The sequence below is a fragment of the Hypomesus transpacificus genome, chromosome 11 (genome assembly GCF_021917145.1).
Source record: "Hypomesus transpacificus isolate Combined female chromosome 11, fHypTra1, whole genome shotgun sequence".
Taxonomy (NCBI): domain Eukaryota; kingdom Metazoa; phylum Chordata; class Actinopteri; order Osmeriformes; family Osmeridae; genus Hypomesus; species Hypomesus transpacificus.
Genome location: NC_061070.1, coordinates 4,143,509 through 4,167,610, shown reverse-complemented (window position 1 = coordinate 4,167,610; position 24,102 = coordinate 4,143,509). Strand labels below are relative to the sequence as shown.

At 45.8% G+C, this 24,102-nt stretch overlaps 3 protein-coding genes across 5 annotated transcripts; 2 read left to right on the top strand and 1 right to left on the bottom strand.

Moving 5' to 3' along the window:
• Window positions 1-26: 26 nt before the first annotated feature.
• On the top strand, window positions 27-1,884 carry mettl18 (methyltransferase like 18). The gene is made up of 2 exons (XM_047030160.1): window positions 27-236; window positions 615-1,884. The coding sequence occupies exons 1-2, from the start codon at window positions 120-122 to the stop codon at window positions 1,629-1,631; spliced, it is 1,134 nt and encodes a 377-aa protein (XP_046886116.1). The 5' UTR covers window positions 27-119; the 3' UTR covers window positions 1,632-1,884.
• A 1,546-nt stretch (window positions 1,885-3,430) lies between these two features.
• Window positions 3,431-8,499, bottom strand: LOC124474212. 2 transcript variants are annotated; one of them, XM_047030168.1, is made up of 2 exons: window positions 8,429-8,499; window positions 3,431-7,017 (listed from the first exon to the last, which is right to left on the bottom strand). In XM_047030168.1, exon 2 carries the CDS (start codon window positions 6,923-6,925, stop codon window positions 6,248-6,250), a length of 678 nt encoding a protein of 225 aa, XP_046886124.1. In that variant the 5' UTR covers window positions 6,926-7,017; window positions 8,429-8,499; the 3' UTR covers window positions 3,431-6,247. The 2 variants fall into 2 exon arrangements, with proteins under 2 accessions (XP_046886124.1, XP_046886123.1); XM_047030167.1 differs by lacking the exon at window positions 8,429-8,499 and adding an exon at window positions 7,836-7,922.
• sufu (suppressor of fused homolog (Drosophila)) lies at window positions 7,660-23,876 on the top strand. Of its 2 annotated transcripts, none has more exons than XM_047030148.1 (12): window positions 7,660-8,042; window positions 8,444-8,578; window positions 9,217-9,353; window positions 12,128-12,270; window positions 12,634-12,719; window positions 16,501-16,573; window positions 16,948-17,101; window positions 17,207-17,309; window positions 18,223-18,357; window positions 20,609-20,747; window positions 22,045-22,113; window positions 22,331-23,876. In XM_047030148.1, exons 1-12 carry the CDS (start codon window positions 7,894-7,896, stop codon window positions 22,418-22,420), a joined length of 1,413 nt encoding a protein of 470 aa, XP_046886104.1. In that variant the 5' UTR covers window positions 7,660-7,893; the 3' UTR covers window positions 22,421-23,876. The 2 variants fall into 2 exon arrangements, with proteins under 2 accessions (XP_046886104.1, XP_046886103.1); XM_047030147.1 differs by having other exon boundaries at window positions 7,662-8,042; window positions 16,945-17,101.
• Window positions 23,877-24,102: the final 226 nt, after the last annotated feature.

Genomic DNA, 24,102 nt, shown 5'->3' with positions numbered 1-24,102 from the left:
GGTTTTTCAATTTTTGACATACCAGTACCTCTGGGGGTTGTAGTTTTCTAGTTCCTTGTCCATGTGGATGTGTCACATGTTACTGGCAGCAGGTAGCTTTATCTATCTCTTTTATTGCAATGTCATTCAGTTTCAACTTCGATGTGCAGAAAGAAGCAAAAAGCCAGTCTGACGAGAACAGTGACGTTACTCAAAATGAAGGCCAGAATGGGAAGCATAAATGCGCAGCTAAACCTGTAAGTGAATGCTAGCTAGTAGACAACACATACGAGTTAGCTAGCTTGTCTCACACTGGAAAGATAACAGTTCGTTAACTTTACAAATGTGTCACTATTCACGTTGTTGTCACGAGTTTAATATTGGGTCTGGAGCTGAAGCATTTTCACTCATTTGTGAAGCGTTACAATTAAATTTGAAGGCTATATGATATATGTTAGGCTAGCTTAAAAGTAAAGTGCACGTTTAACAGTGTGACCACAAGAGGGGGCAAGTGCTTTAGGCTGATACCGTTTGTATTGTAGGCTGGCTGATCTTTGAGAAGAATTGTAATTTAAACCAAACCATTTAAATCCATGTTTGAATTACTATCCCTTGTTATATGTGATGTGTTGTAGGAGAAAGCTGTCAGCAGCAGTCCAGCAGAACCAGTTAAAGAGGCTGTGGAACACCTCCTCCCCGTGGAGCCTCACTCCCTCCTTGAGGACGCCGTTTCTGAGACCATTACGATTGGAGCGCTCCCTCCTCTCCACTTCCTGAATGAGTCAGTGTTCGAGAGGACAGCCGGAGAGAGGGAGGATGGGGAGAGCATCCTGTCCCGCACCGCCGCTCAGAGATCGGACCTCATCTCGGGGGTGTACGAGGGTGGGCTGAAGGTGTGGGAGTGCACCTATGACCTGCTGGAGCTGGTGGACAGGGAGGGAGAGACATTCGCGGGGAAGAGGGTCCTGGACCTGGGCTGTGGGGCGGGGCTGCTGGGTATAGTGGCTCTGAAGAGGGGAGCCAGGCTGGTCCACTTCCAGGACTATAACAGCACAGTCATAGAACAGCTCACATTGCCTAACGTGCTGATAAACTGCCACGAGGGGGAAGGAGATGTGGAGGAGAGTGAGGAAGAGGACGACGACAAGAAGGGAAGTGAAAAACGAACGAGAGAGGAAAGCGACAGAGAGGTAGAGGAGGAGAAGAGGGCAGGAAGGGAAAAGAAAGGAGAGGGAGAAGTGGAGAAGAACACAGAGAACAGCCCACCACCACCTAAGAAGAGAGCCCTGGAACCTTCCCCGGATTCCAAGCTATCCCGGTGTCGTCTTTTCTCTGGAGACTGGAGGACTTATCTGCCACTAGTCCTGAGGGAAGATCCGTCCCCTAAATATGACATCATATTCACCTCTGAAACAATTTACAACACAGCCTACTACCCGGCTCTCCACGACACTCTCCAGGGGCTCTTGGCACAGGAGGGGCTGGTCTACCTGGCCACCAAGACCCACTACTTCGGGGTGGGGGGCGGGCTGCACCTGTTTGAGACGTTTGTCGAGCAGAGGGGGGTGTTTCGTGTGGAACGTCTGTGGGATATGGATGAGGGCTTGCAGAGACATGTTGTGGCCCTTAGATTTAACACCATATCACCTTGAATAAAGGTGTGGCCTTTCAAAGCCCTCTTTTTCAATGCAGCTTATTAAAGGACACGTGGCATTTGCATGCATGAGGATGAACTTTTTGGCGCAGTGTGCGCCCAGGTAGACATTGATTTGTTTAAAACAACCTTTCATGATTGAGTATTGTAAGGGATATTCCCTAGCTTTCAACATCAGATATGTCGCTGAAGTTGCATCTGTGACTTGGATGAGGGGCTAGTACTGGGAAAAATAAAAGATGTTGACTGAACTCACCTGCCTTGCCCCTTCAGTGCCCCCCCTCTCCCACCCTGTCCCTTTTTCTCACTTCCCATGTTGGACTTTTGAACATGGCTGCCAGAAATCCAAGTGCACTGCAGCCGAAAGGCACAGAGAATCATTTGAAGGTCTTTAGAGACATGGCGGGGAGGGGGGTGAGGGGGAGGGGGTAGGAGGGAAAAGGAAATGGGCTTAGTGACCTTTGTCGACGATTCCCCCAGTATTCAAACAGCAGCATGAAAGCTGGGCTTGTTTCTGAAGTCCGGCGCAAAATGTCAATTGCAACTTATCCCTCCAGCCCCAGGATGTGGAACCAGGAAGGGGATTCTAGAATCACTGCCCAGCAAGAGTGGTCTTCTGTCAGATCTCTTTCTACTCCTCCCTGTTGAATTCACTGCTCTAAATATATTTACCCTTCACCTATGGCACTTACCTTTCAATCTATCTACTGTACTCATCTATACTTAGGCTCTTGATTGTTTAGCTTTACTGTAAGGTATAAATGACTCAGTGTGTGTTTAATATGGCGTCACATAGCTATTATTGTGCACAGGGAATTTACTGCTGATGCAAAACAGTTGCTGTGATAGGAAGAGAAGTCAAACAACCTTACACAGAGTGGAACTCAGAGTCTGAACAGGGAAACCAGAGGAAGGAAAGAAGAGGTTGGGGAAGGGTGTTCTAGGAAGTCAAATGTTAATAAAAACAAATTGTTATCTGGTTCCACCTAAATGACTTGAGTGTGGACCTGACGAGGAAATAACTGATAGAATTTACTGTCTCTGTGTGTCTGTCAATATTGTCCTCCTCCAGCTATGTCACAGTGTCATGAAGGAAACCCCCAGAGATTCGTCTCACTAGGAAAAACGGGAGGCTTTTGTTTTAGCCGTCTGCATTGTTTTTACAACCCTGTGAAGTTTTTGTTGTTAGAGTATCAGTTCTCTGATTATGAAGACTTTTGTCACTTTTGCTGCTTCTGAACATACAGTATGCTGACAGAAGGAAGCTTCAGTGGAAACCCAACAGCTGTGCCACCTACACAAGAACCACTATGTTTTTAACACTGATAAGGATACATTTTCTGGATCGCTGACACCTCTCTTTCTCATTGACTCTTTCTTATATAGTCTCTCTCTCTTGGATACTCTCATACAATCTCATACACTTACATACACTCCTCTCTTTCTCTCTCTGTCTCTGTCTCTCTCTCTCACCTCCTCCCAACAGCTGTTTTCGGCAGTTGCAAGAAGGGGAATTCCTAGTTCCTCCTCCCAACATTCTCAGCCTCTCCCCTGTTTGAGGGAACGGCCACTGTGATGTGATGGGTTTCCTCAGAAACTGCTCTGCTGCTGATTCACAATGAGGAGGCGTGCAAGTTCACTCCCACCGTTTCCTCCTTACTGGGAAGTGACTGCCAAGCTTACCGAACGGAGGGAACGCATGAGAGGTAGCAGCAAGAGGGAGGGACGGGGGAGGGGGTGTATTTAAGAGTCTGTGTTTCTCTGAATGTCAAGCCAGTACCTCCTGTGTCTGTGGGAGAGACAAGAGAGTGGAGAAGGAGCAGGACCTCAGACATATTGGATCAGGAAGGATCATCATTCATCATGAGTTGCTGTAAGTCTGACAGCCTTACCCAAACCAGGCCTGGACATCACTGTTGCTCACGGGGTTTGCTTTTGGGTTACGGTCATATCTTAAGCTTTCAGTTTTCTTTTCAACTTTTCAACTAAAGACAGTAATGTGTGAAATCGTTTCTACTCTGGGACTGACAATCTGAAGATTTGGTTGGTAAGTTACTTCATGAACAAAACTTATTTACTGTTTGCAATTAGGCACCAGTAATTAAGTCTGATCTCTAGAATGCTTGATGGGGTTAACCATGGTAATTAGACAGATTGTGTAGTTTCTACAACCATAGAATAACAGGCTGTGGAACCGGTTGTATCAAACGCCCAACTTACAGGAAGACAGAAAGTTTCCTGAACATACAGTATTCAGGTGCAGTCTTCCTCAAGCCTACTTTGCTGCTGTTTGTGTGTGTGTGTGTGTGTCCTCAGAGGAATGTCCCCACACTGCATAAATACCAATGACTATTGACTTTAATGTTCTTCATGAACTACTCATGATGAGGTGAGATTTCAACAAATGTCGACTGCCTAATCTCTAAATGGACTTTGGAGCAAGGGTTCTGTCTGTTTAGTATTGGATAACAAGCTAATAAGTGCACTAGCTACATCCTTGAACACACAGGAAGGGTATTAACGTATAGATTATAGTATTCAATTCAACTTCAGCTAATGGAGTCAACCACAAGTGTGCCTTTCTTTACTCTGACTGCTGTAGTTGTAGCTAAGAATGAGTCACTTAATGGCTCTATCTTTCTCTAGAAATGTGACTCAGCAATTGTATCAATTCAACATGGAGGACGACTCACTTTCCTTTCAGCCAACTGTCAGCAGCATTGTGAAACATTTTTAGGAATCCTTCCCTTGGCGCGGATCTTTCTCTTACATCCTGTAAGATAGATATTGTTAAGGCTTTTGTAGACATATATAACCTAGATCAGAAAGCCCTCCTCCAACACTGGCTTTGGAATGAGGATACTGACCCTGGTCTTGATTCATCTTTGAATCCTCAGATGAATCTTTAGAATATGGATTTTTAGGTACAAAGTGCCATCAGGCTTCAGTTTTTCTTTCTTTCACTTTTGGTAGAAAGAATTGAGGACACTAGAGACTGTCAAAGACTAGGGAGAGTGTGACAATACCATCATAGGTACATTAACAGGGAACCATCATAGGCATATTAACTGGGACCTGTGTCAGGCTAGAGGCTTGTACAGTAAAAGTGTATATGTGTTTAGAGATCAGGCCGCCTTACAGACAGAGCTATGGCCCCACACATGAACAGAGTACTTCCTGCCAGGTTATGCTATAATCTGCCTCATCATCATCATGAGGCCATTGGACTGAAAGCAGAAGGGGGAGGCACTGATCAGCTGACATCATCTGACATTGACTCTTGTTCCAACTGCCAGGAAGGCTATAGGGAAGGTCATCAAAGTGTGAAACAAACTGACAGTAAATGTAAATATATTTTCAAAGTTCTGCTGTGGGGAATTGCTTCTGCAATTCTGCAAAGAGAGAGACTATTTTGAAATTTGGTAGTTTCCTCCACAAGGATGTTTTGGTAAGAGATGTGCTACAAGAGGTTCTGAACAAGAGGTACTCTGCCCTGAGAACTGAATTCCATAGATGGGGACTTCTTCATGTGGCATCTATGGGCTCAGTTCTTTTGGTTTGGTGCTGCCTGACAGCTGGGACACCAAATCCCCAACAGGAAATGGCTCTCTTGAACCAAACACATTGATGCTGTAAACTGTGACAGTGTTGTAGCTTTTTTGGTGGCCAACACATCATTAGACATTTTAAAGTACATCTCTAAAGTACATATTTTAAGGGTTCTGATTTAAAGTCTAATTACATTCAGTGTACATATAAATAAACAACACTGATCAAAGATATTATGGCATTCATGTCTCATTTATTTACTTGCAAATTTTGAATTAGACAATTGAGAAATGATGGAATGTGGGGTGACTTCCAGGAAAACAGTGCGTGGTTGTGCACAGATGGTTTTCAGTAAATATGAGGTTGCAGATTACACCTCTGACATACCAAGCCCACACACCCAGACAGTATGTCTTATCAGCTGGATCATGGCTCAATGCTATCATTCCATGAAACCTGCTGTCATGGAGACAACAGTAGGATGATTCACAAACATGAGGGTGTTGTATACCTCAATGTTTTGTGCATAAAATGGATGATCGCTTATGGGGGGAGGGGGGGGGTTGATGATTCATTGTTTTTATACATAATTCAGATGACATCACCAAACCACAAAAGAGCAAGATTTCACAAAACTAGAAGGCACACAACCATGTGACTTTACACTTCAGAAAGGTTATTGATGACTATGACTTCCAGACCACATTCGCTGTTACAACAGCCTACCTTGAGGTATGAGGGGTTTAGTTTGACACTGATACTGAAATGATTTAATAAAGATTGATTCATGCATTGCGTTTGTTTACTATTGTAGTATAAATAAGTATAAATATGGAACGTGTTTTTTTTTTTACAAAAAGCATGTCCACAAACATCTCATTCAGCACAAATAAACATGTTCACTTAAATCATCTTTATAACAAATATTCGAAGCTATCAATCAAATGAGGGCACTGCTGTCTTGTGTCTCTTTGACTGAAACCCTTAACAAAAACATTTTCAAACTCATGTCGGAGCATGGCACTGGCCCACCTCATCATCCAGGCTGGAAGTTCTCCTTCTCCTTCATGATCTCTTTCCCTTCCATCCTCTTTTTTTCTTCCTCTCCTCCACCACTTCGCTCACGCTGTCCCCCTCTGGGCTTTCTGCCAGCTGGACCACCCTCCTCTCCACCCGGTACTCCTGCTCCCCGACATGGGGGTCCCCTCTCACCACGTACTCCCCACCCTGGTAGGTGATGCTCAGGTCCGTCCGAGGGTAGGTCCCATAAACCCTCCGCAGATCCTCCCTCACAAACTCTGGAAGCTCCCTCCGAGGGCCGTACACCCTCTCCAGCCTGCCCCAGCGGAGATCTCCTCTCAGGGTGAAGCCCTCTGGCCAGGTTTGAGTCTGGAACCTGGAGGGCTTAGGAGGGGTGGGGGCCACTGGGGCCGGAGGTGCCAGAGGGTGTGAATACAAACGCTGGTAATTCAAAAGGTTGTTAGACCACATGTGCCAAGGCCAGGAGCTGTAGTAGTGGTGGTGGTACTGTTGACCAGGGTCTTGGGGACCCTTCCTGCGGTCCCTGCTACCCAGGCAGAAGGGCTGCGGAGGTGGGTTGAAGAGCAGCGGATACTGGGGGTGGATGGGTGGCAGACGGCAGCTGCCGTTGTATGACGACAGCGCATGTGGAGGTAGGGAGGTTGGAATCATGGTGCTGTAGGAGTATGGTGCAGGGAAGCTGTATGGGTGGAAGAAGTGCATGTTCTAAAGAGCAGGTTTGGAGAGAAAGGGAAGATGTCCTTGTGCCTCGGAAGAGAGGCTGTGTTGATTATATCCATACACGTGCCTCTAAGCTGAAACATATAAAAATGCAATTAGTCATGCAGAAAAATTAGAGTTTAAAAGTACACACTCATGTATTTTTTTTATTCATAATCAATGTACACACACACAGCCTGTTCTCACCCGTAGACCAACACAATCTCACTCGTCTAATTGTAATGTGCCAACAGGCAGGTTAAGAATCGCAAATCCATTCACTTTTCTTTGCTCCTTATTTTGCAAGCCACCTGCCTGACTTGAACGTTTGACTGCCCAAGTATCCAGGCAGCAGGTAAACAAACTTCTTAAGTAAATCTTGTGTGATGACGACCCATATCTTATCTTATATTCAATGAACAAGCTCTCAATCAAGAGTTATGATGTTGGCATGTCATAGATGAATAAAACTTACAGCTGTTTTATCTATCGATATCTAAACAATCAAACAGCAGAGGGCTCCCTAAACCAAGCAAAAATCACATTCCACTAACGGGGTTGCCAGGTATGAAATATTAACTTTGCCGAAAGACCCGAAAATAAAAAAGCGTCTTTTTTGTTGCTTTCCTCTAAGCCACTAAACGTTTTAACTAAACACGACTGCCTAATGAAATATATCTAATATGAACATTAATTGTTTGTTTTTACGTCCCAAACCGTGGATCGTGACTTTAATACTAACCTGGCAACCCCTGACTTAATTGGGGGAGCAACAGGCGGACCATCGTGGACTTGGGGAAACGTTCGAGGTCCCCTCGCTTTAATAACATTGCCAACTAAGGTCCATTAAAGTGTAGTTTGTTCTTTTAGACTACTAACGCAATTAAAAGGTTTTTCCCTTGAATTGACTTACGAAAAAAGTTACATAGTTTGCTTCTTCCGAAGATTTCCCATCGTTTCCAGACAGTGGGATGGACGAGGTGCGGCCTAGCAGTGGGACACCAGCCCACGGAATAGCGTCCCTGTTTCCACCCGGACTGCAGGCGATCTACGGGGAATGCAGGCGCCTCTACCCCGAACAGGCCAACCCGCTACAAGTTACAGCAATCGTTAAATATTGGTGAGTCGCAAAGTGACGTAAAGTCAGATTGATTTCATAATTCGATGCTCCCTCCTATTCTAATCTGCTGTTGGGAACAGCCAGCTAAATTAACTACCTAGCTAGCCAGTTGTGTTTATCTTCAAAGCAGTCTGTTTACCACTAATATAATGTTGCAGAATCCATAACCAGTACTTCATGGGCACGTTCAGAGAATGGCTGTTCAGATACACTCTTCTGAACACCAGTTGGAGTTGCTCATCGCCAAAGAGAAGGAAAACTGAATTATTGGTCAATAGTTTACTGTAGCCAGGTTGTTTTGTTTTCATGATTATTGCGTTGGGATTTCCCAAATATTGAGCTTAACGCGTTGGCTGCGACAACCATTTGACGTGTTTTTCTCTCACCCTGTGGGTTGCCAGGTTGGGGGGTCCGGACCCTCTGGACTACATCAGCATGTATAGGAACACAGGTTGTCAGGCGCAGGAGGTGCAGGAGCACTGGCACTACGTCAGCTTCGGCCTTAGCGACCTGTACGGTGACAACAGAGTTCACGAGTAAGTACACCCAAACTCAGATTATGATCCAGATCCATATTCAGATGCTGGAGTTCTCCAAGCTTGACTTGTCTCAACTGATGGGTAACACAGTCCGACATTACAATAAGGCAGACATGAATGGGTCGTTATCAAGCTCTGTGGAAGCCGGGTTATGACCATTCATTTGAATCAGGTGTGCTGGTGCAGGGAAACATCTAAAACATGCAGGGCAGCGGCTCTCTAGGACCAGGGTTGCCTACCCCTGCAATAGGGGCACCCTCACGAGACAACATGTCAGTGTTAAGAAATTGTTTCTATAGAATGTTTTTTGGTCCTTGATTGACATATTTCCAATAATATACACAGCATTGCTCACTATCTGTTATTTACACACAGCTGTTAGCTTTGGTATTATTTTATCAGTCAGCCCTGTTGCTCACATGCTTCCACTTTCTCCAGAGAGCTTTTCTACTCTTGATAGATGACTGCCTGTAGGGTTAGTAGTCAGAGATTCAATGTTTGAATGATGCTGTGGTCATAGTTTTACAAAACTGCTTTATTACTACTTTCTTCACAATAGTTATGATTGATTTGTATCCTTTGTACTTGGTGTGCGTGTGCGTTTCTGCCCGTGCGTGTGTGTGTGTGTGTGTCAGGTTTACAGGAGCAGAGGGTCCCAGTGGGTTTGGCTTTGAGCTCACCTTCAGGCTGAAGAGGGAGGTGGGGGAGACCGCCCCCCCCACCTGGCCCGCTGAACTCATGCAGGGATTGGCTCGCTACGTCTTCCAATCGGGTGAGTTCTTAATGTATTGAATATATTCAAATCCGAACTGTCTCAGGGTTCAAGGACATTCAATAATTCCTTCTCTGTATTTACAATGTAACTGTGGAACAAGCGATTTTCTCTTCCAAATCAACTGATGTTGGAGAGAACGTGGAGGAGTAATGTAAAGAGAGCCTTAATCCAGCCTTAACAGAAAGTTAGACTTGCCTGTTATAGACTAGGTCTTTCTGTTCTAGGATGAGGTTCTGTTCTAAACTAGTTCTATATGTGCAAGGATAAGCTTCTGTTAAAGACCAGCCTCTCTGGTCTAAGCTAGGTCTCTGTGTTCTAGACCAGGTCTCTCTCTTCTAGACTAGACTTCTGTTCTAGGGTAGGTCTCTCTGTTCCAGACAAGCTGAATCCCAATACTCTGTCTTACACCTACCCCTTAGTTTTGCGCGTTCACGTGAGAGTAAGTGGTGTCCCAATACTATTTTTGATTGAGGGGTAGGGCAAAGACGAAGGGGTAGGCACCCCTTAAATCCAAGTGTTTTCAGGAGCTTAAATTGAAACCGAGGGGTATGTTAATACTGCGCAACGTGCAACAATGGCGTCCATATCAGCCAGAGCCCTATAAATGTAATATTTTCGGCTTAAATATTTGATAAAAAAATTACGGCAGTCTTATTTTGTGCTATACACAGTCCTGTACATATGTATTTGCAACAATGTTCTTAATTAAAATGTTTAAAGGGGTCATTGATTGCAAAATTGATTTTACCTTGTCATTGTTGAATAACAATAATTTGGTGGGTAAAATGGACATAGTTAATCTCAAAGTCCATTGAGGCCTCTTTTTTTAATGCAAATCTCGCAATAAAAAAATGTAGCTGTAAAACGGTAGGTTTTGAAAAAGCCACCGAACTGACATCAGTTCCACCTTTTTTGGTTCTGGTCTGTACCTTTTAGTCCCAAAATTTGCTGCGCGCTGCTGTGTACTTCCGTGGAATTACAAAGAAGAACGTTGTTCAAGGATATTGAAAATGTACCACGGTCGTAAACGCAGTGTTCCAGCCTGTACAGGAAATGCTGATACTTTTCAGAGTCTTCCTAAGGAACCAATCACTCGATGGGCAGTGATATTTGTCTATGAGAAGATCCCTGTGCAGTTCCACCCTCAATTACACATTTGCTCAAACCATTTCACACAGGACAGTTTTGAAAACCTGGGACAATGTAAAGCAGGATTTGCTATGAAGCTGTTGCTGAAAAGAGGTGCTACCGCAAGCTGTAGTATATTGTAGTCGCTAACAGTTATTAGCAATGTATCCTGCCTGTATCTAGCATCGGTAGAATGTGTGATGATTTAGTTTATTGGCAAAACGTTAATTCATGTTCCTGACTGTGTCATTCAAATAAATAACCTGCGTCGTCATGTAAATCTACAATTCAAGATGCATGTTTGTCCAGATCTATTTTTCAGAAAGATCGCTAGAGTGAAATGAAGCTGAGTTGAATCACGATGGGTTGTTTGCTAAGCTGTAGCCCACCTAAGTCGATCCCGTTAGCTTCGACAACAGAAGTGGAAACAACCAACATTATCATCTCAAATGCTATCTGGTCAATCTGTTGAAAACAGTGTTGTGTAGACGCAATAGATTTATTTGTATGTTTTTATCTCTCCACCTTCGATGTTTCAGTGAGTGCTGTTGGCTGTGTTGAGTCTTTGCTCCGCAGCTTCACTCATTGTAAACCAACCATCAGCGCGCAGCTCATCTATATATTCATGAGCATATCATAAAAAGAAAAAAACTCTTGTTTTTTCCCAGGCTATTTCCCAGGATGCATCAGGGCTCATCGAACAGCACCTGGGCCATTTTCAGCCTAACCAATGTTACATACCCTATTCGGAGACCTTAATGAACAATGTGAAATACCCCAAAAACCAAGTCAATGACCCCTTTAAAAAAATCTGTAGTTTGCTATGCTAACGTTACATTGCTAATTTGCACAACAGTCCTGCATTTCTTTAATTAGCCTTGAATGGACTGCATGCATGTCTAAAGTTTGAACTAAACTCTATTAGCAGCAAATTTCATTTGATATCAGTGCATAACACTACTCGCTTTGGAGACATCGATATATGTAACTGTAACCAAGTGGTGTCTCATTTCAAAGGGCTATGTAGCCCAATAAAATCCCACTGGTAGGGGTAAGACAGAGAATTGGGATTCGGCCTAAGTCTCTGTTGTAGACTAGGTCCTCTGCATTGTTTATTTCTAGTCTGTAGGGAAATGTAGGAAGTCTAATTTCCTTCTCTCACTCTCCCTCGCTAGAACATTATATATTATTGTTTTTACTACTGCAAAAGCACTTTCCTTCTCTCCCGGACCTCGTGTGTGTCACTCCGCTGCTAAGTCCTTTAAATCCCACAGCTGGGTGAAAAGTATACATAGAAGGGTGAGGGTTGGGAGGGTTCAGAACCAGTAAAGGATAGAGGAGGGACCCCTCCCCCACCCCTCCACTCTCCAGCTGGGGTCCATTTGCACCTGGGTGGCCTCTGAAGCTAGATGAATGCTGGTTCATGGCCCGGTCTTCCCCCTCTCCTTTTTGCCTTTTCCTGTCCTCCTTCTCTTGCCCCCTCCTCTCTTCCCTGGCACATCTAGACAGGGTGCCTGTAACCTCCTCAGCAGCCCCCAAAACATGTAATTGAAACCTTGAGTCTATTCTTTGTCACACCCCCACCTCTCTGTCTCTCTCCCCACCATCTCTTATCATCTGCTGTGTTTTGTCGTCTTGTGCAGAAAACACATTTTGCAGTGGGGACCACGTTTCGTGGCACAGCCCACTAGACAACAGCGAGTCTCGCATCCAGCACATGCTGCTGACAGAGGACCCCCAGATGCAGCCTGTCCATACCCCCTTTGGCATAGTCAGCTTCCTGCAGGTGAGCAAATCCAGCCCTGGGCTTCATTAAAATTTTCGCCCTAAAACTTCTGTTTAGCCATACTAATGTTTGCCAGATAACTCCCTGCTATACTGTGTAACACATTGCGACATGGTTAGGCAAATCTCATTAGTTAGGCCTTGAGCGCAGATGCATGGTGCCCAGCAAACCCACACACACTTCCATTTAGCATTTTATTCATTAAGCAGAGGGAAAGACCACGAACACTTACCCAAAGCGACATTTGAAATCTTAAAATTATAGTCAAAGATTGAGGGTCAGAAATGCATAGGTTAGATTCTCTGAATGGTCTCTATATTAACACACACACACACTCTGACTGGCGGCTGTGTCTGTGAGCAGATTGTGGGTGTGTGTACAGAGGAGCTGCAGGCAGCCCAGCAGTGGAACGGACAGGGGATCCTGGAGCTGCTCAGAGGCGTGCACGTGTGAGTGGAGACACGCACCAGACACAACACAACACCACCACACAATGCTACCACACAATACCACCACACAACACCATACCACAACACAACGCTACCACACAACACCATAACAAAACGCTACCACACAACACCAAAACACAAAGCAACACAATACCCAAGTTCAAGTTCAAGTCTTTTATTTGTCAGGTGCACAGAGCAACACAAGGTTAGACTGGGCACTGAAATTCTTAAGACAAGACAACGCAAGCACTTGGCATAACATAACATATAAGTACACAGAACAAATTTACATCTATGCTGAGCTTAGATAAGTGAACTTCCTAAATATACAGATAGCAATAAATAAACGACTATACTAACCCTAACACTAAAACTTCCTAAATTACAGATAACAATAAATAGTACGCTATACTAACCCTAATACCAAAAAAAAAAAAAAAAAAAAACCTGTTACAACCCTATAAACTAATCTAACCTAAATGGAGTACAGTGCAGTAGTGCAAATTTACAGATCAGTGACTTTGTCAATGACCAAACAGGAGCCTGGTGGCGAGGTACAGTAGTGCAATGTTACTGAAAGAGCAACCAGTAGCTGAAAGTGACAGTGTATAAGTGACTAGTGTGCAGTAAAAATGTCCATATCAGTGTCCATTGAGAAGCCTGATGACCCTTGGGTAGAAACTGTTGTCCAGTCTGCGTGTGCGCGACCGGATGCTGCGGTAACGCCTGCCAGAAGGCAACGGGGTAAAGAGACTGAAGGATGGGTGGGAACAGTCTCTTAGAATCCTGCTGGCTTTCCTAAGGCAACGTGTGTGGTAGGTGTCCTGTAGGGCTGGGAGCTTCCTGCCGATGATGAACTCAGCAGAACGGACCACACTTCGTAGGGCCTTGCGGTCCCGGTCTGTGCAGCTCCCATACCACACTGTGATACAACCAGTCAGAATGCTTTCTATAGTGCATCTGTAAAAGTTAGTAAGGATGACTGAGTCCATACCAAACTTCTTCAGTCTCCTCAGGAAGAAGAGGCGCTTACGGGCCGTTTTGACCACCTTGTCCGTGTGAACAGACCAGGTGAGGTCATTGCTGATGTTCACCCCGAGGAACTTGAAGCAGCTGACCTTCTCCACTTCCGATCCATTGATGAATAGGGGTGCATGCTCCTCCTCCTGCCGCCTCCTAAAGTCCACAATCATCTCCTTGGTGTTGCTGATGTTAAGAGAGAGGTTGTTGTCCTGACACCATGATGTCAGGGTGTCAACCTCCTCTCTGTAGGCTGACTCGTCACTGTCAGAGATGAGGCCCACGATGGTTGTGTCGTCAGCAAACTTAACGAGGAGGTTGGAGCTGTGCGTAGCCGCACAGTCGTGGGTGAACAAGGAGAACAGGAGAGGGCTGAGCACACAGCCCTGGGGGGTGCCTGTGTTGGTGATCAGTACAGATGAAGTGCGGTCACCGATTCTCACCACCTGTGGCCTCCCCGTCAGGAAGTGGAAGATCCACTTGCAGAGGGAGGTGCTTAGTCCCAGGTCCACAAGCTTGGAGACCAGTCTGGAGGGGATGATGGTGTTGAATGCAGAGCTGTAGTCAATGAACAGCATCCTCACATATGTATTCCCCTTGTCCAGGTGGGAGAGAGCGGTGTGCATGGTCAGAGCGATGGCATCGTCTGTAGACCTATTGGACCGGTATGCAAACTGCATAGGGTCCAGTGTGGGGGGCAGCGAGGAGCAGATGAATGATTTGACTAGCCGCTCGAAGCACTTCATGATGATAGAGGTCAGTGCTATTGGGCGATAGTCATTCAGACATGTGACCTTGGTGTTCTTGGGCACAGGGATGATGGTGGTCCTCTTGAAGCAGGTGGGGAGTACAGACAGGTTAAGGGAGAGGTTGAAGATGTCACTGAAGACCCCTGCCAGCTGGTCAGCGCAGCCCCTAAGGGCCCTACCTGATATGCCGTCTGGGCCAGGTGCCTTGCGAGGGTTGATCTTCTTAAAGCATAACCTCACCTCAGCTACAGTTAGTGTAGGCACACCACTGGCTTGGCCTTCAGGTAGCTCCACTGCAGGGGGTTCACTGTCCCTCTCAAAGCGAGCGTAGAAGGAGTTCAGCTCGTCTGGCAGTAGGACAGAAGACTGGGTCTCATTGTAGCCTCTCCCTTTGTAGTCTGTAATGGCTTTAAGTCCACTCCACATGCGCCTGGGGTCAGAGCCATGGTAGCTGGACTCCACCTTGGTCCTGTAGGCCCTTTTCGCTGCTTTGATGGCCTTCAGAAGGTCGTATCTGGCCTTCCTGTACTCATCAGGGTCCCCAGAATTAAAGGCGACAGTACGGGCTCTCAGCTTGGCCCGGACCGCGGCATCAACCCAGGGCTTCTGATTTGGGAAAGACCGGACAACCTTCTTGGGGACAACGTCATCAATGCAGTGCTGGATGTAGCTGGAGACAGTGTCTGAGTATTCGTTAATGTCCCCATCTGCTGCGTCCCTGAACATCAGCCAGTCAGTGGTGTCAAAGCAGTCCTGGAGGGTCGCCACACACTCGTCACTCCATAGGTGAACTGACCTTTCAACCGGTCTGACCTGTTTGAGCTTTTGTTCATATGCGGGGAGAAGAAGAATGGAGGTGTGATCAGCCTTCCCAAAGGCAGGGCGGGGGAGGGGTTTGTAACTGCCCTTGAATGTTGTATAACAATGGTCAAGGATCTGGTCTCCACGTGTGAAGAAGTCAATGTGCTGATAGTATTTGGGCAGGACTTTCTTCATGTTAGCTCTGTTGAAATCACCAACAACAATGAAGGCTGCCTCTGGGTGCACATTTTCCAGACCATTGATAATCCCATACAGTTCATCCAAAGCAGCGGCCTTGTCTACCTGGGGGGGGATGTAGACTGCACTCATGACGACCGCAGTGAATTCCCGAGGTAGATAGAAGGGTCTGATTTTTACAGTTAGCAGCTCAAGGACCGGAGAGCAGTGAGATGCTAATACCGCTACATCCGTAGCCCAGAGAGAGTTAACCATAACACAGACCCCTCCGCCCCTGCACTTCCCTGAGTCAGCTGTTCTGTCCTGGCGGTATATGGTGAATCCCGACGGGGTAACCGCTGCGTCGGAGATCTCCGGAGACAGCCAGGTCTCAACGAACGCCAGTACACAGCAGTTCCTGAGGTCCCGTTGGAATTTGACACGAGCGTTAAGTTCATCCATTTTGTTGTCGATGGACTGAACGTTAGCTAGTAAGATGGTTGGAAGAGCAGGTTTGAAGCATCGTTTCCGAGTTCGAACAAGGACTCCAGCACGCCGGCCACGTTTCTTCTTTCTCCGTCTAGCGGGTAAACAGAACGGCGAAACAGCAAAGGGCCAGCTGCAGTCCGAGCTCGCACTCCGAGAAGTGGAATTAAAGTTCGTAAAATGATCCTTGCCAAGTGACAACTTAATGTCCAGAAGTGTCTGCCGGTCGTACTGAATAAACGACAATATAACATTGACAAAACAAGTAACGAACACTAAAAAGACTAACAAAAAGCTGGGTTTTTGCGGAGCTCTTGTCGACGCAGCCATCGCGTAGGCGCGCCGGAAGAATACCACAACATAATACGGTGCAACAACACCATAACACAACACCACACTACCTCAACACAACACCACACCTCTGCAACACCACACCACAACAACAAAGTCCTTCTAAACAATACTAACACTACATATAGCATGACACAACCTAAGCTACACACCTCTTGGTCTGTCTTTTCATTGTGTGTGGGTGTGTGTGTATACAGGGCTGGTGGCCCCTGGCTGATCACGGACATGAGGAGAGGAGAGACCATATTTGACATCGACCCTCACCTACAAGTAAGGCTTCAGTGTTTCCTCTCAGGATTTTTTGGTTTGCCACCTGGGAACCCTGTTCCAGTTCATCTCACCGGAACATCAGTCCGTAGCCGCGAGACTCAGTCACAACAAGTAGACATGTGTGAACAAGTAGACATGTGTGAACAAGTAGTCGTGTAATTGTAGTCAACAGGAGTTGACTGAACAGCGCCACCTGCTGGCCAAATACTAATAGGGCAGCATAGTTACAATGCTCTCGTCTGGTGTGTGAGAGCTGCTGTGTGTGTAAGAGCTAGTGTGTGTGTGTCTGTCTGTGTGTGTGTGAGACAGAGCATCAGTATTGGTGTTTGCATGCACGAGTGTTGATGTTTGTGTGTGTTGCTGATCCCAAGCAGGACCGAGTGGACCAGGGCATAGAGACCGAGGGCTCCAACCTGAGTGGGGTCAGTGCCAAGTGTGTGTGGGACGACCTGAGCCGGCCTCCCGAGGACGAGGACGACAGCAGGTCCATCTGCGTCGGCTCCCAGCCGCGCAGACTCTCCGACAAGGGTACACACACACCCCTCGTTAAAAGAAGGAATCTCTTCTTAAAAGATAAGAAAGCTTTTGGAGTCTTCCGATGTCATTGTTTTGGTTTGTGTGTGCGTGCTCCAGACACAGAGCAGATCAGGGAGGCGCTGAGGAAAGGACTGGAGTTCAACACCAAGGCTGCTCTGCCACCCATCAGCAGCCAGAGACAGACCCAGGACAGACCCCAGTATGTACACACGCACACACCAAAATGTACACACGCACACACCAGTAAGCACACATACACACCAGTAAGCACAGACACACACACAGATCCCAATCAGTACATGCGCACCACACACACACACACACACACACACCCTGACTGTAACCACTTTCCTGTACTTTAATCTCCTGTGTGGGGCCTGTTGATAAAGTTGTTGGGCTCATAACAGAGACTCCCCTCCTTCCTCATATCCTCCCTCCTTCTCCTCTCCCACCTCCCCCTTCTTCCTCCCTCCTCCTGTCCTCCCTCCTCCTCCTCTCCCACCTCCCCCTTCTTCCTCCCTCCTCCTCCTCTCCCACCTCCCCCTTCTTCCTCCCTCCTCCTCCTCTCCCACCTCCCCCTTCTTCCTCCCTCCTTCTCCTCTCCCACCTCCCCCTTCTTCCTCCCTCCTCCTCCTGTCCTCCCTCCTTCTCCTCTCCCACCTCCCCCTTCTTCCTTCCTACTCTCCTTCCTCCCCCCCCCTCCTCTTCCCCTGAAATAGTCTCACAGGAAGTCATGCTGACCCCTAGTTGACCCCCCTGTGGGTGCAGTCTCTCCAGAGTTGCTGGTTCTCATGTCTACATGTGAGCAGTGCCAGGCTGTCACCAGAGGAACAGTGACGAGGTCAAGACCGCTGACCTTGTCACGTTCCAGCTGCTCTGTCTGTGTGTGTGTGTACACACACAAATCTCCCCATCTGGTTTTTCCATTGACTGTCAGTGGGCCATTTGCAGGGCCAGCAGTATAAGACAGGATGGCTGAAACCTGCACACACACACCTGTCTCATAACCAATGCTTCCCAATCGCTAACTTACTCCTTTGCACCCTCTCTCTCTCCCTCTGTCTTTCCCCTACCCCTCCCTCTCCCCCCTCATCTCTCTCTCCTCCCCCCAGGAGCAGGAAGGCCAGCCTGGAGAGTGAAGGCTCAGCAGCCATCGTTCCTCATGAGCTGGTTCGTACCAGGCAGCTGGAGAGTGTCCATCTGAAGTTCAACCAGGAGTCAGGAACACTGCTGCCCCTCTGTCTGAGGTACACACACACACACACACATTCTCTCTCTTTCTCTCACACACACACACTCACATACACAAGTGCACGCTCCCTCGGTCTCTCTCGCACGCACACACACACACTTATTCCACTCTGATTTGATCAGTCTTCTAGGAACCTCTTGTTGCCTGTCGGCGACGTGGTAGTGAGCTTGTGTTAACCTCCCTCTCTCCCCCCCTTTCTCTCTTACCAAGACTGGAGGCTCTGCTTGTCTCAGGATGAACATGATTTATATTGGGTGTGTATGGGAGGGAGGGGGGCACAGGCAGCTTACAGAGAGACCTTTGTCTGAGGGTGAGGAAGGGAGGAACGCAGAAAGGGAGAAAGAGAGGGTGAGGTGAGGCCATCAGTGAGCCGGGGGGCAGAGAGAGGGATAGATCCCCAGTCTGGCTACTGTCCTGTAGCTTTGCCACACAGCTGGATTTGCAAGATCACGACCACACAAAAATCCAAGTTAAAAGCTTTAAGTTAAAAGCTCCAAGTTATCTGTTTGGGCCCGTACCACAGTGGTTCAGACCAGCATCCCATGAGGAACTACTAGTAGCTACAGGTGGGGTTGAAGTTAGCCCGTCTTAGACGTATGGTTCACCCAATCACCTGCCATGGATTTGTTTTTAAGTGCCAGGATTTGTTTTTAAGTGCCAGTCTTTTTCTGAACAGTTTAAAATGACCTCAGGCTGGAGGAAAACTCGGAAGTCGGACAAGAATTGGGGGAACAGTTTCTCATATTTAAATTGATTTGATAGTGTTTTCTATTGCAGCTCTAACTTTTGATTTAAAAAGCGCCTGATGTAGTCAAGGTAGTCTATTGAAATATTTACAACAGGTTTTAGATCTAGCTTTCAGCAGGCTTTAAGCTCTTTCTAATAGGGACTTGAGACCTGATTTAAAGATGCTGTAAAGCAGAACTGAAAATTAGTTGTAACTACCCATCTAAATTTGAATGGAATTTTTTTTTTCTAGTATGTTGAATTAGGCTTTGAAATAGTGAGAAAATCAACAATGTTCTCTGCTTGATACTGGGGGGGGGGGGGGGGGGGGGGGCGTGTCGCCTGAAGGCGCTGAAGCTCCGCCCCCTTGAATTTATTGAATTTAGCAACAACAGCAACACTAGCTAAATCAATTGCAGATATCAGAATGAACCTACCTGCAGTCTTTGAGTGTTTTATGTGTTAATTACTTTGTCTTTGCAATAGACCAGCTGGGTAACAGAATGCAGATTATATAAACCGTCTGTGATCTGACGTAGATAGGTGGCTGTGACGTAGATAGTATGGGTGATCCCCAGTCTAAACAAAACTTGAGCTGAAAACAGGTGAGAAACTGTCCAACGGTCTAACTCCACATTTCAGTGCTACAAAGTTTTAGAGCTTTGCACATGCTTTCAGCAACTCATTTCACACGTATATAATGTACAGAGAAGCAAATCATGGAATTTGCTTTACAGCACCTTTAAGGTCGTAACCCAAGATTTTGACTTGGCCCTGTAAGGCTTGATTTGGACTGTAAAGACTTGAACATCTCAGCTCCAAAGAGCAGAGCCTGACAGGCTGTGCACAAGGGTCCCAGTGGTGTTGGGTCCCAGGGAGGATGGGCCTCTGGCCTGCTGTTATCACTTGCCCCTATTCCACCAACACGGAATTTGTTCCGTTCTAGTTTGCACACCTAATTTTGAACCGTGCAGAATAATTTCAACCAAAAATAAATGGGTTCGTGACTTGAAAAGTTCATTCCCAGCTGGAAACATTTTTTATTTTAAATAATTCCATGATCTAAATTCGGTAAGCAATATTCATCGTGTCTGCACAGCTGTGTTTACATCTTAAATATCTTACAATATTTGTTCTGTCTTTTAAATAGGCGTGCAGAGTTCTTTTGGGAAACTAGGCTATAATTGTGCCTGTTAACTCTTCTGCTAACTTTAGGCATAGCCATGTTTACATACTGAACATTCGCCTTGTATGACCTGTCTTAATGTTTCAGATTTTACATTGCCTTTAGAACTGTTATGCATTGTGCAAAGCCAATCCTTGATGACAAGGGTCCCTTGATGTGCCTGCTCTCACTGTGTTTTCTGTTCCGACTTTTCTGACTGTGTTCTTTAACCGGACTGGTTATATGTTCAGATTGTCCCGACTGGTTGTCATTTATGACTGGTTCTCTATTCCGACTGATCCTTGTTCAGATTGTTCTGACTGGTTCTCTGTTCTGACTGGTTCTCTTCTCCCAGGGGCAGGCTGCTGCATGGGAGACACTTCACCTACAAGAGCATCACTGGAGACACGGCCATCACCTTCGTCTCCACAGGGGTGGAGGGAGCCTTCGCTACAGAGGAACACCCTTATGCTGCTCATGGGCCCTGGCTACAGGTACCCCCCCCCCCCCACACACACACACACACACTTAGGACAGAGAAACACCTTTACGCTGCTCATGGGCCCTGGCTACAGGTACCCCCACACACATATGCACATACACATAAGCTCACTAACTACATACATACAATACACACAAGACATATCTTTTCTGCACATGCCACACTCAAAAACACACACACGCAACTAGGGCTGGGCGGTATGGCCTAAAATGTTTATCACGGTATAATTCGTAAGCACTTAAGGTATCGGTATTTATCACGATATATTGGTTATTCTTAAATGTCATGACAATGCAATCTGCATTGCTGCGGCTAATCTACCGCTCTTGGACGGATTTGGATTAGGTAACTTCGGTGTGTCACATGAGTTGAATTTTGCAGTATTTAATTGCCACGGTAGAGCGCCTTCTCAGTAGCCTAGGTTTATGGGATCGCAAGAAAACTGTTAAATATTTGTAGTGATTTAGCTCTAGCTATAAACAATTATGACATGGCTGAATACTCTATTCTGTTGGCCTACAATAAACATTTCACAATTCTAACCAACCTGGCATTGGATTTGTCAAACGCATTCTGGTAGATTCATTTTCGCACATATGCATGGCTTTCAGGTGGTGAAAGAGATTGCTAGCTCAAGTGTTTCTACCTTTGGCTGGCACAATTCGACGACACAACTTACAGAGTAGGGTACTGTTTGTTGGTCGATGTTGGACAACTTGAAACCAAATAATTTTCAAACAATAGAAAAGGCTCAATTATTTTTTATTTTTTTTACCAACTCTTCTTTGTCCGGCAAATCAACCCCACTGGCGTTATTTTCAGACATCATTAATGCTTGCTTACACTTTGCAGTTTACTCATATGAATGCTTACTTCCTCTGGAGTTGCGCTAGATTGTTTGTTGACTTTCAGAGGCTGGCACAATGCGTGCAGTGTGAGCTGCATGTTTTTTTTGTAAAAGATACAAATTTGATTGATTTGCCACTAGGCAGTATCACTTGACTTTTATTTTATACCAAACAGAAACACTTTACTAATACATTTATTAATATATCCTGATATCCATGATATGGCAAAATCCATATCTTGGCACAACGCAATACCAGTATTCACATTCATACCGGTATACCGCCCACCCCTACACACAACACTAACCACTTACACACACTAGGAGTTTACCATGGTAACACACACACTTTCTCACCCACTCATTCAGACTCACGACACACAATAGGAGCATAATTGTCTTCCACCAAGGCTTGACCCTGTTCTGTGTCTGACGGTCTTAGATCCTGCTGACGGAGGAGTTTGTGGAGCAGATGTTAGGAGATCTTCAGGAGCTGAACACTCGAGAGGAGGTGAGGGGAGCTTTCTGAACTCCAGGACTCACTGTTATTACTAAGAGCGTCTGGCAGCGTTAATGTGCTGCAGGGTGGGGACTTAATATCCTGTTGATTCCAGCATTGAAGTTAATGTTTTTTTTCTCAGACTCACTCACTTTTGCCTCTCTCTCTTTTCCTCTACCTGTCACTCCCTCTTTCTGTCTCTCCCTCTCTCCCCCTCCCATTCTGTCAGACTAAGTTACCGAAGGAGTACAGCTGGCCAGAGAAGAAGCTGAAGATATCCGTCCTTCCAGACTCTGTGTTTGACAGTCCCCTGCAGTGAGACTGGCTTTAGATATACACACACACACACTTACACCTAGACACTGGGACCACGCACACACACAGCCCAGTAGGAACGTGAGTGTGGTCCCTTAGCAAACCACAACCCAGCCTTGGTCCATGGGGCTGACCTGCTTCAGGGACTGCAGTTGGAGGCCCCAGATTTGGGCACACTGACACTGTCCCTCCCTCACGGCCTAGCAGGACGCAGACATCATGAAGGGTACCTGCCAGAACTACTACTGGACTTCCCCGGCCTACATTCCAATAGACACAAGTGGGTTTGGGTGTTCCCTTCTGTAGGTTTTTATACTTAGTAAAATATCAATTTGTTTTGTTTTTATTATTATTATTCCTAAGTGCTGGACATATTCTGTGTTTGTGTGTTTGCGGTTATGCCAAAGGTGCCAGTAGATGGCAAAGTGGATCCATGCTGTTTGTGTAACTCATGGGCCACTTGGTTGATGAAGAGTTTGACTGGAGACAGACTGACTTCCCTCAGTGCCAGCCTCTCTGTTTGTTAATCAGTCAGAACACCTAGTTAAAAAAAAAAAAAGATTATCTTGCTCGTCTTCATGTGTACGCAATATGCATGTACAACTTTTGCAAATATTTCCCCTTTAATATCCCGTTGAAGTCGTGTGTACTGTGTTGTATGTATTTGTTTGTTCTGTTTGTGGAACATGCTCTCCACATGACATGAAATGAACCAAGGCCCTAACTGTTGACAATGCTGTGGGAAATGTGAGCAAGAATTCATGACACTACTTTGAAGACTAGTGTTTCGTTAGGGATGTTTTGTTAGTTTTAAAACTGTATGAATTGTATATATGTTATTTCTGGTCCTCTGTGGTGTTATCTAGGGTTACTTAAATGTGCTGAAATGTACTCCAGTCGGAGGATGTGAGGTAAAATACGTCCCTGTTTCAAGACTCTAGAGATGCATCCTCCCTCCTTGAGCTTCCCATTGACCTAACGTGACTCAACAGGAGAAGACTAATTCTCCTAGGTCTACACAGCTGTTGCCAGTAGAGACTATTACATTAGTGAGTCTTCACAGGAAAGTAGGACGTGAGGAAGGCTGCCTTTGAAGACTATTCAGGCATGGTCATCTCTTACGCTTTGTAGTGAATAGGAAGCTATGTTTTTATGAGACGAGACACTGCCTGCAAGTACATCTGGATTAATTGAATAAATGTTTTCCTTTTTTTGTCTTTTGCCATCCCTCCATCTATGTGTTTGGTGTGTGAATGTATTTCAGAGTTTGTTTCCTAAAGGGAGGATGTGTTCACTAAGCGTAATGATGTTGCCGTGATTTTTTTTTTCGTTTTTCTGTTATGAGTGGTAGTGTAAAAAAGAGCTTTTATGAGGCGCCAAAAAACTTTAATTTGGTAACGAATTGTGTAACTGCCTATTCCTGTGTAATCCCAAGTGCATTAAAGGTATTTACATGATCATATTCTTCTCTGAATGTGTGCACTGAAGGACATGATAAACATTGTGTCAGTTGTCCCCCTAGATCAGATGTCCTTCCTCAAAGGCCATTTTAATGAATTCTGTTTCAAATCTTTGGTCCTTAGCTTAACCATTAGGGATCGAAAAACATGCTCCATCCTGTATCTGTCCTTAATCACCCCCTACCCTCATTCCTCTTGCTTTTCCTCCAATCACCCTCAATGCTCA